The sequence below is a fragment of the Pararge aegeria genome, chromosome 21, assembly GCF_905163445.1.
Source record: "Pararge aegeria chromosome 21, ilParAegt1.1, whole genome shotgun sequence".
NCBI classification, from domain to species: Eukaryota; Metazoa; Arthropoda; class Insecta; order Lepidoptera; family Nymphalidae; genus Pararge; species Pararge aegeria.
The window spans coordinates 568,297-584,252 of NC_053200.1; the positions used below are offsets into that span (position 1 = coordinate 568,297).

Below are 15,956 nucleotides of genomic sequence, written 5' to 3' on the forward strand. Positions count from 1 at the left end.
AGATCAAAGCTAAAAAAACACTTACTAAATATGCATAATACAATAATATAGTCATAAACTAACAAATCGTGTACGAACGTACTCAGAGGAATCAAATACAAGTTTAGTGATATGTATAATATAAAAATAACAAAACGTGATTATATTATGAACACATACCAGCTGAACGCATTCATACAGCATACAGGGTTATTTATATCAACCGCTTTACTTCATAAACCAAAAAGTTAAAATAAAAACAAAATTAATGATCGAAATCGTTTACAAAAAGATATGGAAAGTCAAAAAAATACGTGAAATACTTTTTTTATTACGTAATTAACCCTGTATGTAATTCTTACTTAATTACTTCGTTTAACGGAGGTACAACTTGTGTAATTGAAATGCGTACAACAATGGTGTGAACAAGTATAACTCCTGTTTGAACGTCAAACCTTTGACCCTTCGCCCACCAGTGGCCGTGGGCACAAACGAACGAAACATAGAACGGTAAAAACTTCCTAAGCTCATAGCGCGAGTACGACAGATGTATAATTAACGGGGTATAATTAATATACCCCGTCCGTAGAACTATTTTCTATTTGACAGGTTTGGTGTTGCCTCAGCTGCATTTCTAGCTGTCACGTGGAAGAATAAACTTTAGTTATTGCAATTATTTACAGAGTATAATACGCTAGTCGTCAAAAGGACTGTAAAAAAATAAACAAGGTAATACTAAACGTTTTTAATAGTTCAATTCCTCTATTTTTTTGTTTTTGATTTTATTATTAAGTGCGATGTTACTGTACAGGAACCTAGAAAATCATACTCGCCTATAATTCCTTGTTGGAAGCAACTACCTAGTGATCCTACCTATATTGGAAATGTAGTAAACGTGTTCGTTTGTTCTTGATGTGATTTAAATTATGAATAATAATATTTCATCCCGAAATTGTGCACAAAACATGTGGCGGTAATTCTTGGTCGATTATTAAACAATAAAGTATGCCATAAAAATAATTGTTGTAAATACGAAATTTGGCAGGCTTGCGACTGTCGAATAGCAAATAGTGTTACGGAAAGGGTATAGACAGTATAAAATTACATGCTATAACATCTTATTCGGTATATTTTGAAATCCCCTTACGACTATCTATATAATAATATTTTAATCGTGCTTGCATTCGGTTGCACAAAAATCCTATAATAAATTGACAGCTGTAAAAGCAGTGCTATCCTTTTACGCAGACATGAAATTATTGGTATAAGCAAAACAGAAGTGGTACTAGAAGATTTTATCCATGGTGTGTTAAAATAAAACTTATTTATAATTATCTATATATAATTAAAGAATGAGTTACATTGCACAAAGAACATGCAAACTTTTAAAGCTGTCAGTTAAAATTAGGGTGTCCATACAACCGCACTGGCACACGTCTTACGAACTTTACCATGCAATTTATTTGATCCATTACAAGCGTCACATTAAATTAACGTCGCATACAAGTCGTGCCAAGTGAAAGGAGCGCTGACGGTCCTGCTGCTCAATGGATGATTCATACCACTATAACACATTGATATAAATAATGTAGCTCCTTTTTAACGAAAATAACTGCTGACAAGTCAATCTTCTTGTATTCAGTGCTGTCAAGTCATACAACCGCATTGGCAGCAACGGCCAGCAGTACAAGGTTACCTCGCATGTTGTTGCTGTAACGTTTTGGGGCTCTAAGTCGGAGCCATTATGTTTTGTTAAAGACCTTGTCCATTCGCAATAATATCCACACGTCTAAATGAAATCTCATTAACTAACACAGCCGTTTTGTTACGCATACAATTGTGTAAACAATCCACTAAGCAGGTCGATCGTGAGCTCTCCTTTAACGTGACACCTACTATACATAATGACGTGAATTTTGTTAAGTCAAACCTAAGGCTGAGCCTGCATTAGACCGCGATTCGGGAGAGCGAAATCGAAATACCCTGTGGTTAACTTGATGTAGTCGCTTGTCGCATCGCGGTATAGTGTAGCATTGGCCTAAATCATCGCCACGTTCAGGGCCCGTACACATTATTTTACTTCTTTTGAGGATAATAAACGTCTATAAGAAAAGCACTCGTGAAAAACACTATAGATGTGTCTGTCTGCTACCAATTTATTTTTATAAAATCTGGACTTATTTTAGTGCAATTCACCACGATTCTTAAATATATCTTCTTCCTTAACTGTCTTAAAAAATATATATTCACATTTCAATGTCAATAAAGTTTTAAAAACTTATAAATAATAAAGACAGGTTAGAAAAAGATAACATAATTCTTTATGTTTGTTAATGCAACTTTTACCTGTGGCACTGGTGTAAGGCATAGACACTTGTGCTTAAAACGTAAAAGTATTAATGTTATCCGTACACGAGACATATCTTATATTCGTTTTGTGAATCAAATGTGAGTGTCGCAGCACGCGAACAAGCTCATACGTAAGAAAAACGACAGGTTTTTAACTGGGTTACGTGGAACAGTTAATTATCACTTATAATGTGCAGGAGCCCTTGAGCTGGGGTTTGTAAGGATGGGGAAAGGTCCATGGGTAGTAAATTAACATTCCAAAAAGCGAAATCACAAGGGTTGAAAAATGGTCTGGGAAGGGCCGGGTCAAACATAAAGGCTAAAACTTATTATCACTTCAGCTGTAAGCAACGCATTTTTCACTACTACGCATTTATTATGAGATTTGAGAGCGAAAATGTAAAATTAAAGCCGAAGTTCAATTTCAACTTTCACAGCAATTGTTTCAGATCTTACTGTACAGCTCTCATTCTTCTTACAGTTTACGTAAGTTCACCTTCCACAAGGTCTATTTACAGAAATAGAAGGTCCACTTTTCTGTGAGGTTACTATTTCTAAAGTCGAGAACGAGCCAATCTCATACTAAGGGTCTCACACTAGAAATGCGTACTGGATGACGTCACCCACATTTAGAATAGTGAAAAATGCACTGCTTTTGGACTTTTACGCTTGCTTATAATATATCATAATGATCTTAATGGCACTGATCTTAATCGCACTTTATAACACGTTTGATATTGTGTAACGATACCAAAACGCGGATGAAGCGAAGCTTCTTACTCATTGTGTTCAAGATAGATTGAAATCTGGCCATAAATACCGTTGCCATGTCAACAAAGCAACAATGTTTATGGCCAGATCTTGAAATGCTTAGTGACGTAGCGTCGAGGTGTCGATGAGGCAGGTTTCATGGGGCATTTTTGGGGGAAAATGTCAATAGCCACTGAAAGTGTACTTTATAAAGTTTAGCTTTACGGAACCCTCGGGAAGCGCTTGCAAAATTGCAAAAGTCAGCAAAACAATCGCTACTCCACTGCAATGAGAAGTCCCTCCCTCGCTCTCGGCTAGTTTAACTTTTTTTGGGTCTGATTTCCCGTACCCAAAATGCGTTAAGAAGCTTCGCTATGATAATCGGCATACCATTCTGAGATCAAGGTTATTTGTGTGAAACCATAAATAACTAAAAATCAATCATTCTGTACTTTTGTCTCCGGGAAATCGAGATGAGGAAAGCACTACTTTGAGTACAGTGAATTGAGTTCAGTTAGTTTATATACAATAGAGTATGCACCGAGATCTGAAGAACAGTTTACATCATCTATACCGAGTTGGATAACTTTGCACTGGAAATGGGAAGTTATTGTTTTTTTTTAAATCATCGATTAACAATTGTTATTTGTAACGTGTCATCAAACACGTTTTTGACATAGGAATTTACAGTGAACTTAAAAAAGACACTGAATGCTCCCCTTATGTAACAAGGATCTGAAATAAATTTTTATTTGGCGTTATAGTGTTTCGAAACTAAAAAAGACTTAAGATTTCGACATTAACTTAATAATTAATAATGAAACTTAATAATTAAAATAGAATTAAGTAATAAAATCCCATTTTCATTAACGCACGCACACATTGAAAAGCAGTGATCCTATTTGAGAGTAGCTAATAAAAAAATTGCAATACATATTAAAAAGAGTAAATCGATAATTATCTTTGACTTAAAAAAACCCAGTCTCCATTTACATATATAACATAGGCATAATATATAATGTAATATAACGGTTCTTTTGTCTACAGAATCCTTATAAAACATACACTACATCTGACTTAGCAATGACGGCGGCCGCATGTCTACCACATTAATTCTAGGCACCTTTGAGGTGTCTATTATAATTCGAATAAACATTTAAGAGAATCGTGGACATTTAGCTTTAGGAAATGGGCGCCCGTCATTGCAGAGTTAGATTGATCGTAAACACTGATTACAAGTTAATTACCCTTCACTTATATTTGTATAATCCATACATTAGTTGTATACAACAGTAAAACTTGCATCGGGGACAAGAACATCTTTGTGACGGCATACAGTTCGGCGCCGACCGCTCGACACTCGCTTACATGCGGCCAGACGAATGTGGACTTTGAGTCTTAATCCGTAGATGAGAAGTTATTAGGAAAAACTATTGAAAAATAATTCTAACCTGTGCTGTATTGATAGGAGAGGAATGTAGTGCGGGCTAGAAAGGGCTTTAAAAAAACAGGAAATGCATGTTAAGATCGCTGATCACGCGAATCTCATAATTGGGAAATGTACTCACAGAGCACGACTTAAGGTCCACATTTGAACGGCACGTTGCACAGTGCGGCAGCCCACGCCGACAGCACACGGGAGTGAAAGAGACGCCCGACGGCGCACACGACAACCAACGCGCAATAATCTAACTTTGTGCAAAATCTACTGAGGAATGCTGCTCGATATAAATAAACTTACAACTTATACTAACTGGACTAGCATCAAAATCAGACTTGAGGAAATCATAACGTCTATACAACACATTACGTGGGTCGACAGCGGCCTAGCAATAATGGGCTTGCATATCATCACACGTTCTTAATACTAAAATTAAACTTTTTTTTTAATTAACAAAGCAACCAAGTTGTATCGCTGTCATATTGTCGGATGCTAACAAAGCTGTATTTTAAAACGGCGTTTTATATGACACAGCTCAGGACACTTAAAATAAGGGTTATAATTGTAGGACAGTTTCAACAATATTAAAACATTACTGCTTTAAGCGATAGCAAGCCCTCGGAGCTGTGGCGCTAGGCCGCTGCCACAGACCAATAGATAGAATATAATACAACGAACGCAATATGGACGTGAATTCAGGCGAAATCTAATGGCAGTATAAGACATCTCCGGCCGGCGTCCGAGCACAGCCCGCCCTCGCCGGCGAGATACCACTTCCCGGTTGCCAACCGGTTGCGACCGTCTGTCACCACTCTACATTTGTGGCGAGTCGACAACCGGAGCTGTCAAATTAAGCGATCAGCGCCGTAAGTCTGCTATTGCGATAGTCTGTATGAAGTCTACCGGTTGGCAATTTGTCGGAAAAGTTACCCCGTAACAGACGGTTGGTTTGTGATCTCTGCTGTAATACAAAAGCTGGTGGAACGCACCCAGGAGGTTTTTGTTTTATTTTTTTGATGTAATCACGTGATGTCGTTTTTGTGAAACCCACCTGCCTTCGAAGCTCAGTCGGATATCTATTGTCATAATGCTTTTTAAACTATGTACTTAATGAAACTTATGTTGTATCATGGTAATTCCTTTAGTTTTTTTAAGCGCAAACTAGCCTGGCTACAAATATATATGACCAGGTTGTTACTACATTTACAAGACTGACCTTCATAGATGTACAGATTTTTGCATTAATAACTGGTGATATGTAATAGGGAATTGGAGGCTTGGAGTCCGTGACCTAATTTTATTTAAAAAAAATTGATTAATACATTCATAACAGAGATCAATTAAAAAGTCCTTAAAATGTCGAATTTACATAATTTTCTCTTACAGAGTGTCGATTCAATCGTGAATAAACACCCTGTTCAATCGTCGCTTGTTCAAAAGTGACGTTGCGTAAGATTTTTAATCCATCTCTAATTATTTCTCGCAGCATTGTACCTAAACAATAGGGTAAGGTGTTGCCAGTAGAAAACAGGCCGAATAAAGAACCTTCTCCTTTTTCTATAACACGTCCCACCAGCTCTTATGCTACAACATCACACGCATTATCATAAACATCATTACAAAATCACAGTGTAAGTGCCACATTACATGACATGATATTTATACACGAGGTGGTTTTATCATCTCTCGGAAAGCACTGTGAGAATTTAGTGATGTTTTTAGACACGCTGGCGAGTGTGTTCAGACAATTCAAGTAATCGTGGAATGTTTCTCACCGTAATCTATTTATACTCTTAGAATCAAGACATCAATGCAACTATACAACTCGAAAATTCTCAATCTCAGAAGACATATTCTCGTTTTAGAAGACTTCGTATATTTGTGGCAATGCGTCGCGGTGCGATGTAGAGAGCGGGAAGGGTTTTTAGCCGGATTCATGAAACACTGTAGGGTAGGTATTGCTTTTATGCATGTACGAATTGAACTTTTGATTTCAGGTAAATTTATCTGTTATGTCGTACAAAACTCTACAGTAGTATAGACAGTAGTGAACACTGCCGACAAGCATAAAAGCATTTACCGTACCGAATTTTAAAACCGAGGGCGAACACCCTGCACTCGCAAGGACTGCAGGCTTACTGCTAAAAGCGACTCTGACTCTACGTCCGGGACGGATCTGATATTACTTCATGTACTCTTTAAAGTTAGGTCTCTTGTGGTTTTATGTAGTTGTGTCCTACGAGTACGTACGGGTTTATTTCGTAGTGGGTGAAAGTTTGCATAGTAAAAAAGTACTTAAGATAGTTTAAGCGAACAAAGTCGCGGGGAAGCGCTAGTCATCTTAAGTCAGAAATTATTTCCCGACAGCGCTCCATAAGAGATAACGATGATGAACAGGCGACTCAGGTAATATCGGCGGCACGATAGCCCTCTATGAAAGTTATTAGTTATATTTGGACTAAAGACCAAGTAATATTTTATACACGTTGTTTTGTGCAGCCTTGGACCAACGTAATTGGATACATTTACTGCCCTGTGAGAGCGACCTAACCACATCGTCAAGAGCACTATGATTTAGAGTGCTCGCTCTTAACAGTAAACATGCAGACCCACCTATGGCCGAATACTGAAAACTCCTTTAGTTAAGGCATTTTTAAATGTCAAACGATCGTATTTTGACATATCGTTGTATGGACGAAGTGCCATAAATACGATAAGTAGATAAAAGAGCTATTCCATTGCTGCGCAGGTGCTTTACTACTGAACTATAGGAGAGACCACCCGCATACAACGAACACTTGTATGTATTATTGAAACTTGATAGACGACAACAATTTTTGTTATGACAAATATTGCAACTATTAACATATGCACTATTTTGTTTTTCACTAAGGAGATCGCTAATAGCGATACAATCGCCTTGCGAAATTATTAAATTGTTTAAATATTGTGCAATAAAGAGATTATCTATCTAACTGTGTAAGTGTTTGATTCCGATACCGACACACGCTTAGCTTTCTCGAATAAGTTGTCACAGGACAGTTCGGGTTCAATAGATTACGGCCTTCGAAGGTTTTTTTAAACTACCATACATACTTTTTTCATAAATCTCATCCAACGCCATCTAGTGATACTTTGTTGTACTAGTGGAGAAGATAATAAGAGTGGTTATTTAATACCAAATATCCGAGACAGTGTGAAAAAACCCCTGTCGTAGAATAGTAAAGTACCCAGAAGCATTAGTTGCCACTTCACCACGCTACCCTGGTAGCTGCACACATGCACACATGTCACCCTGCTAGCTGCACACATGTCACCAACACCGACTGCACTCCCAGTAACAACATTGAAATGTGAGCTTTATACGTAAACTATACTTCGCGTGTATTGTCGTCTTTTCTTTTCAGAGGAACCTTTTAGTTTCATTTTGCCGAGTATATGGAAACGATTAATGTTTATCCTTCCTTAACGCCCTAATTAAGCAACCAATCAGTTTGATCATTGGCATAGAATTAGTAAAAGGGCGGATAGTAACACTATCTTTCCTACTTATTAACCTGGAAAAAGCCTTAATAAACGCGGACGATCACGACATGGGTACGCGTGTGCGACTTCCACGTTGTCTACGTGTCGATACATTCGATTTGAGTGCAGTCGATGTTGTTCGAAGTGCGGCCACGCCCGCACGCCTTACCCCCGCACGCCCCGCCCCCGCACGCCCCGCCCCCGCACCGCGCCGCAGCGTCGCTGGCGAACCGGACTATGAGATGCGCATGCGCAGCGGAATCGTACCACGGTTGAGCTCAGACACGGTCAGTTTCGACGTAACGGAAAATACTCGAGCCATCTCCCGCTCCCATCGAACATAGGACCGTATCACCGTAGTTTTTTAAAACCGCGCTCGCTCATCGCCTCTCCGTTCCGTCCGAACTGACATTGGGCGTTAATCTTACATTTTTAGACAAACAACGACGACGGCACGTCACGATTTGAGAATTCTTCACGAAGGCAGATTAACGCAACTCCGGTACACTCGTCGACTCGGAAACGCGGTGGAGTCCCGCAGCGGCGAGAGACGGCGCGTTTCGTTCCGCGGCACCGCAACTCGCGGAAGCAACGTCCATCGACACGGTAACAGAACACAATATTAATCGGAACATCGTTCCGGGTACAAAAATTGGGGTTCCATCGCAAAAGGTTCTTATAAAAGTAGTCCCGGGCCGGCCTAGAAGTCGGTGGTGGCGGCGGGGCACTATAAGGCGCGGTCGGGCGGCGCGGGCAGCGCGCGGTAGGCGTCTCGCGCGGCGCGGCGCTGGCGCACGAAGGCCGCGCGCGCGCCCAGCGCCGCGCCCGCCAGCGCCGCGCCCGCGCCGCCCAGCGCCAGCACCTGCGCCCGAGAGACACGCTCATCATTCATTTCGGGCATCAAATTACGTTTTTTTATGGCACACGTCGTTCATGCAGGAGACACGCTCGAATGGCAATGTTCTTTTTTGAGATTTATACAGATACCATGCATCGAATAGTATAAGTGTGGCTGTCTGTTGAGTGAACCCTTTGCGCGGAAAGGATCGACATAGATGATGAAATAAAATAAATAAATAAATATACACACACCGCCATCTAGCCCCAAAGTAAGCGTAGCTTGTGTTACGGGTGTTAAGATGACTGATGAATATTTTTTCAATGAACTAATATACATAAATACTGATAAAATACATATAAACATCCAGACACTGAAAAACATTCCTGTTCATCACACAAACATTTTCCAGTTGTGGGAATCGAACCCACGGCCTTTGACTCGGAAAGCAGGGTCGCTGCCCACTGCGCCAATTTGCCGTCAATATATATAATGTTATATGTATTATCGTTTTGGATGATTTAATGGTTGTTATGACATTACGTGTTTTAATATTGGCAATAAGCTAACATCTTCAATATTTTTTAGAGGATTTAAGCATGGGAGTAGATAAATGATATTGATATAATAATATTTGTAATACATATTATTACAGTCATTGTCTCCGCTAGCCAGCCCTCCGCATGCTGGCACAGTAGCCGGGTACTCACCGCGGCCGCGAACAGCACGCTGGCCGGCGGCCGGTCCAGCGGGCCCAGGCGCGCCAGCAGCGACGCCGCGCCGCCCGCCAGCCACAGCGCGCTCCACAGGAACGCCGCGCCGCCCTGCCACGGCAGGAGGGTGTCACACTATACACCAATTTGCTTGCTCATACTTTCGAGATTAAGCAGAACTAACATACTAAACGACATGTACCGACCAGTATGTCGTTGTAAGTCTAACTAAACCTTGGTTATTAACCGCATTTCATTTTAAATTACTTAGCGTATAATAAAGAAAGTAAAGTTGAAAACTCAATAAATCTGTAATTAGGAAAATGATAACTAATTTATATTTAAAACACACGTAAGTGGGTTTCCTTTTTTGAAATGCTATTTTTAAATGTCAAGAAACTCGGATAATGAATTTGGACGGAGGTCTCTCGAGTGGAGTAGAGTGGTTTAGCGCGGCGAGTACACACCGTATCTAGATCGAGTCGAGTGTAGGCGGCGAACTTGTGACTTAAATATACAAATATAGGCTTACAAAAGAAAGTTTTCTATACTCAATGACAAGATAACTATGCACTGCGATCGCACCTTAAGGCATGTCTCTGATTTACAAGATACTAATATTATAGACAGCAAGGAAGTCTCGAGCCAGAAGGGCATCTTTGCAGTTGAATGTTTCCGAGCAGACCCTTCAAAATGTATATCAGGGTTACGGGTGAGAGATTATGATCTCGCTCGTATCACTGCTTCTTAGAAGTTCCTGGGTCACAGTTAGGTCCACAATTGTATTGCACTCCCCGAAACAGTGCTGCGTCTCGTAAGAGCTTTGCCTGTTAGACCGAAGCGGACAAAATTCTGTCATGGCTTCGCCTGTTGCTAGTTAGCATTCTACAGACAAAGGCGTACTGCCGAGCGATTGAATGTTCTTAGTATCTATGGAGCGCCACCTAGCGTACCAGGCGCGCCCAGTCCAGCGGCAGCAGGCGGTCCAGGCGCGACACGTGCAGCGCCGCGCGCGCCGCGTGCAGCATGAGCGACGTGAGCGCGCCGAACAGCAGCGGCCGCGCCGCGCCCGCGCGCAGCCCCGCCGCGCCCCACACCATGCCGCACACGCCCGCGCTGCACAGCTGCAACGTCACCACGCTCAACCACCGAGCCTATACCTCGCTGCCCTCCCTCCTCCGAGAGGGGATTACTGTGTAACCGAAAGTACAGTCTTTTACAGACTCATTTTATAGAAACACGAGTGACTTCTGCACCTTTCGCGCTAGGTTTTGACCATTTTTTGACGGGTTTTATAATTTTGCTTCAGTCCCAACAGCTAATGCGATAAAAAGATACTTGTGTAAGCTTATTTATGAAAGAATATTTTACTTCTTTGCTGTCGAATATTTAAAAATGTGTATGAATGGAGTTAAGTTCCTAGTAGGAGCACCTAGGATGCTGCTTTTTCTTCTCCGCGAGGGGATTACTGTGTAAATGTTGCACACAAGTCTTTTACTTTCAGTGCTATTTAGTCTTGCATACGACAGCTAACGGAGAAAGGAGGGGAAGTAATAACACTATGCTGCCTTCAAGTACCAATGCTCCGTTCTGGTCTGAAGGCAATTACAGGCACTTGAGCACTTAGCACAGTTAAAATCAATGAACGTTTGACGCAACGGTGACACAACAAAGAAATGGTTGCAAGGGAAAAAATTCTGCTACTAAGGTGATTTTTTTTCAATCAAACATGCCGTTCTCTGTCATACTGACAGACTGTAGTTACTACTGCGAGACAACTTGGCACCAGAAATAAATATGGTGGTAATACTTCCGTCAACACTGCTACAAAAAGCTCTACTGTTAGCTATTAATCACTATTCACTGATTAATATATTTTATGTAGACCTAATATAGCACTTTTCAGACATGCAGTCTATCTGTTAGAGTACTAATTCAGAAGGCTGATTCTACTATGAAGAAGCAAGCTACACAGCTACTTTTACAACATCAGCATGTTACCATACATTCTGTCTTGCAAAAGATGAATAAGTGTAGTGTGTTTCAAGCAACCTTGTCAAGAAATTCATCAACAGAAAAGAAACCTCACTGTAGTAAATATGTTTCAGCACATTGTTAGGTCCACAATTACCTTAGAAATCATTTCATAGGAACATGCATAAAATACTTCTATACCTTTCGCTGACAATGAGCATTGATCATTAGTTTAAGACTATTTTCTAGTTAGGTTTTATAAATAGGCATAGAATGATATGAATGGAGTTTAAGAATTGAACTACTAATAAAAACATAAAATTCTATACATTTTGAATAAATAAGAGATTCATTCAATAAAAATAATTCTCATCGGTCACTACACCCTGTGTTACAACTGCGCTTGCAACTTATTCTAAGGCGACTTTCAATAAATTGATTCTCATCTGTATTTCAAATGCATCAAAGGAAATAAAACAATATTGTAATCAATATTGTTTAGTGGGTTTTCTGAAATTTTTGCAGTCATCAATTGTACAATCCACTGGACCAAAGGCCCCCTAAACGTGGGTTTGCCCACGACCACCCCGGCGGACGTTGGTCGCCACATACTGACCGCCAGCAGCAGCGTGAGCGCGCCGAGCGGCGTGAGCAGGTGCGCGGCGCCGCAGTACACGGGCGCCAGCGCGCGCGGGCGCGGCGGCGGCGCGCGCGAGTAATGCGCGTGCGAGTCCCACGAGCGCTCCGTGAGCTCGGTGCCGGCGGGCGAGCGCTCGCCGCCGCCGCTGCCCGCGATCTCGAAGTCCTGCACGTCCTCGCCGCGGCAGCTCGTGGGCTCCAGCTCGCGGATCTCGTCCAACAGCAGCGCCACCTCGTCGGCGCAGTACAGCTCGCCGGCGGACACGTAGCGCGCCGGCGCCGCTTGCATAGCCGGGCTCCGCCCCGGCTCCGCTGCGCCCGTCGCTCACCGAGCCCGCATCGCGCGCCCGCCTCACATCGCGCGCGCCGTCTCTACCCGTGCCGTCGCCGTCTGCTCGGCGATAGCCGCATTATTGTTAAACTTTAAATTAATTGTATAAAAGTCAAATTGTAAACAGGATTTACAGACGCTCAACTAGCACGCCATGTTTGTTATCGTATTTTTTTTTCTATTCTGATTTTTGACTTCTGTAATCTGTAACTGTCATGTGTCTGTGGTTATTTCAATGTTTAAACACGTTAGACTAGAACCTAGAGCTGTAAAGCAAGTTAAACATAATCACCTCATGTTTTCTTCAATGTAATTTTTTTTCATATTTATACTTCTAATCAATAAATTGTTTGGTTCCATAGGTTAGGTTTATAGTATTTAATTTATTGTATTAAACTAACTTTATTCTTCATTAGCGGATGCTCATATCTGCGGCGACTGCAGTGGCTGAATGCGTTTGGTTTCTGATTTTTTGTGAAAAAGAATATTTAGTATTGTCGTAAGGCATACCCTGCCCTATGCCACCCTGCGCCCTACCGTAGCTGTAACGTTTTAGCGAAAGATGATCAAAGATAACTTTCAAACTGCATGCCCAATTACTTAGTGTAAAAGACAAATGTTAGGAGTAAGCCTACTTACGATCAGAAGTATTCTTGTTTTAATGTTTCCTATCCAGATACCTTATCTTATAATAATGTTATATTGTTTAACTTTTCTTATATTTACTTTTCAAAGTAAGGTAAAAAAAATATAGGTTTACCCTTACAATAAGGACATAAGTTTTTCTGGAAACACCTAATGTTAACCTAGACCGTTAAGCTAGACCGAGTTTACTATAGTACCTAGCCTCTATAGTAGATATCAGCAGTCAACTGGGCACACAGATCATAGACTACTATTATTTCACAGCTAAAGGCTACGGTAGTTACTGTAGTATCTCCATCGTCTGTAATTTTCCGAGTCTAGACCGAGCTCAGACCACTGACCTCTATTATACTAAAGTCACAGAAGAGTAAATAAAGTAATATAGATGTCTGTGTGCTCAGATAACATCAGATGGTTTATAGTGGTCTGTACTCTGTGGTTTAGATGTAAACAAATGGTTGAACGAGTCATCCTAATACTTCTAATTAGGTACTCTTTTTTTAAATGTCCCAGAAACATTACCACGATACTTTTCGGGATTAAAAATATCATATTTCCTTTGCCAGTTTGTAAACATTATGACAATGTGTTAAATTACATTAACAAATGCATTTTCGCATTAATAAAATTAGTATATGGTATATATTTATACCTTCCTATTTCCAGCGAAAAGCAATAAAAAAAGCATGAAGAACAGCCATGGCAACAGCTACGAGTATACCCCTCAGGAATATGTTAACATGTTACTGTGTTACGGTAAAGCTCGGTGTGTCACTACAGAAGCACTTAGAATTTCTAAGAAAAAGTATCCAGATAGTCCTTGTCCGGGGTTTAGGACTTTTCACTTAACATTTCAGCGAATAGCAGATAATGAACCAATTGTCCCTTCCAGGGCATTAGGTCTTGATGCGAAAGGGCGTAAGGTTAAAAGAACATACGAAAAAGTAATTTTAAGTGTCTATAAAAATGAGCCTGGTCTAAATTTAAATGCTATGCGAACACTTCTCCGAAAACAAAATATTAAAGTTACCATCTCAAATATTAAATCCATTTTAAAACTCAATGGCTTGTCATACACACCACAAATTAGACCTAAAAAAAACCGCCGTTTATTCTACTGTGAATGGTTGCTGAGACGTTTAAAACGAGACAAAATGTTCATGCAAAATGTACTGTGGACAGATGATTCTGTATTCACAAAATGGAATATGAAGAACAGGCATATCCCAGGCCAGGCAGCAACCACGCCTGATGGCTGGTCACTAAATGTGTGGGCAGGCATGCTTAATGATGAATTATTTGGGCCAGTATTTCTTCCACAGCCAACTTCCTATGAGACATACTTAGAGTTTGTAAAAGGGCCCCTAATGGAAATATTATATGAGTTGCCACTGGCTCAACGAAGCACCATGTGGTTTCAGCATGATAATTTCAAACCTCATAATGGCATGAAAATCACAGTTAAACTCAACAGCTTGTTCGAAAGGCGATGGATAGGTGTAGAGAGGTTCAACCCCTTTCCCTTCAATGCTGCAGATTTGTCTCCGATACACTTTATATGGGATTATATTAAAATGAAGGTGTTTAGCAAAGAGCACAACACAGCTGGGCAGATGCAAGAAGCTATAGTGAGTGCATTTAATGATTTGAGGTCAGAATGCAAAGAGAATCCAATACTCCACTCCAGTCAGTTTGCTAATGTCATAAAAACTGTTCAGGCTTGTGTCAAGAGTGAACGAGGTAAATGAAAAAAGCTCTTAATTAGTAATAAATCATTGTAATTTGCTTTTTTACTATTTCTTACTTTTGCCCTATCTTCATATTGTGTGTAATATAACGATTTAATTAATTTAAAAAATAAAACCTTTAAGTGCAATTCAAATTGCATCCATTGTTGCCTACAAACAGACACAGTTTGGAGGGCATGTAAGGGTGACTACAAAGTACCGCCCATTGTCCAACTTTAGGTGTAGGTGTTAAACTCATGGTACCTGTAATTACACACCGCCAATCACGGCCTTCAGATCGGAACACAGCAATGCTGCTCGGCGACATAAATAGGCATGCATGGGGGTAATACTTCCACTGACACTCCGTCGCTAATATTAGCGTATTTACTATTAAAAGTAGATTCGAGATTTTTGATCAACTGGATAAAATAATCCGAGAGGGTTAATAATTAAGTCGAGGATAAAATGGGTTCTACGGTGTCTGCTTTTCTTTTTAAAGTGAAGTTGATGGGCGGTGGTGAGTGTGAGGAGGAAGGCCCGCTGGCGCAGTAGACTCGTGCACACTCGCTTCGTGCGCGAGCGGCCCAAACAAAAATACGAATTTTCCTTATTTTATAGATTGTGAAAATCTATAAAATAAGGTGAGAAGTTGATCTTCAATTTTTGTTAATTATTTATTTGAAAAGAAATGCGCAAAGATATTTTAACAATTTGAACCAAATGTCTACAAATGAATTGCATAGTATGTATCACAGCATCATTATTGTACAAATAACATTAGCTTGTGGCGGTAATGGCGACAAAGCTAGAAACTAAATAAAAAATAGAAAAAAAAAGTAAAAACAATGCTGCACTTTTCCACAGGGGATTGCGCAAGGTATAAGGCACTCACTCCAGCTCTAAACTAGACTGTAAACAATACTAAATTAACAGACCTTTATCACAACAACAATTTTAAAATTCAGAATAATATAAAACGTTCAAGTATGTATAGCATACTTTATAGGATCTTACTTTTGGTTTATAGTTACAATTTTGTATA

General features: G+C 40.3%; 2 protein-coding genes across 2 annotated transcripts; one reads left to right on the top strand and one right to left on the bottom strand.

The window, feature by feature from the left end:
• Positions 1-8,771: 8,771 nt before the first annotated feature.
• On the bottom strand, positions 8,772-12,686 carry LOC120633397. The gene is made up of 4 exons (XM_039903604.1): positions 12,186-12,686; positions 10,549-10,719; positions 9,593-9,706; positions 8,772-8,906 (listed from the first exon to the last, which is right to left on the bottom strand). Exons 1-4 carry the CDS (start codon positions 12,495-12,497, stop codon positions 8,772-8,774), a joined length of 732 nt encoding a protein of 243 aa, XP_039759538.1. The 5' UTR covers positions 12,498-12,686.
• Positions 12,687-13,571: 885 nt separating this feature from the next.
• LOC120632992 lies at positions 13,572-14,973 on the top strand. Its single transcript, XM_039903006.1, has 2 exons — positions 13,572-13,673; positions 13,851-14,973. Exon 2 carries the CDS (start codon positions 13,871-13,873, stop codon positions 14,930-14,932), a length of 1,062 nt encoding a protein of 353 aa, XP_039758940.1. The 5' UTR covers positions 13,572-13,673; positions 13,851-13,870; the 3' UTR covers positions 14,933-14,973.
• The last annotated feature ends 983 nt before the right edge of the window (positions 14,974-15,956 follow it).

Coding starts and splice junctions, on each gene's coding strand:
- LOC120633397 (XM_039903604.1), bottom strand. CDS start 12,497: ATGCAAGCGGCGCCGGCGCGCTACGTGTCCGCCGGCGAGCTGTACTGC. Junction 9,707..10,548: donor CGCTGGACTGGGCGCGCCTG/GTACGCTAGGTG, acceptor CTGCCGTGGCAG/GGCGGCGCGGCGTTCCTGTG. Junction 8,907..9,592: donor GCGTGCTGTTCGCGGCCGCG/GTGAGTACCCGG, acceptor TCTCGGGCGCAG/GTGCTGGCGCTGGGCGGCGC.
- LOC120632992 (XM_039903006.1), top strand. CDS start 13,871: ATGAAGAACAGCCATGGCAACAGCTACGAGTATACCCCTCAGGAATAT.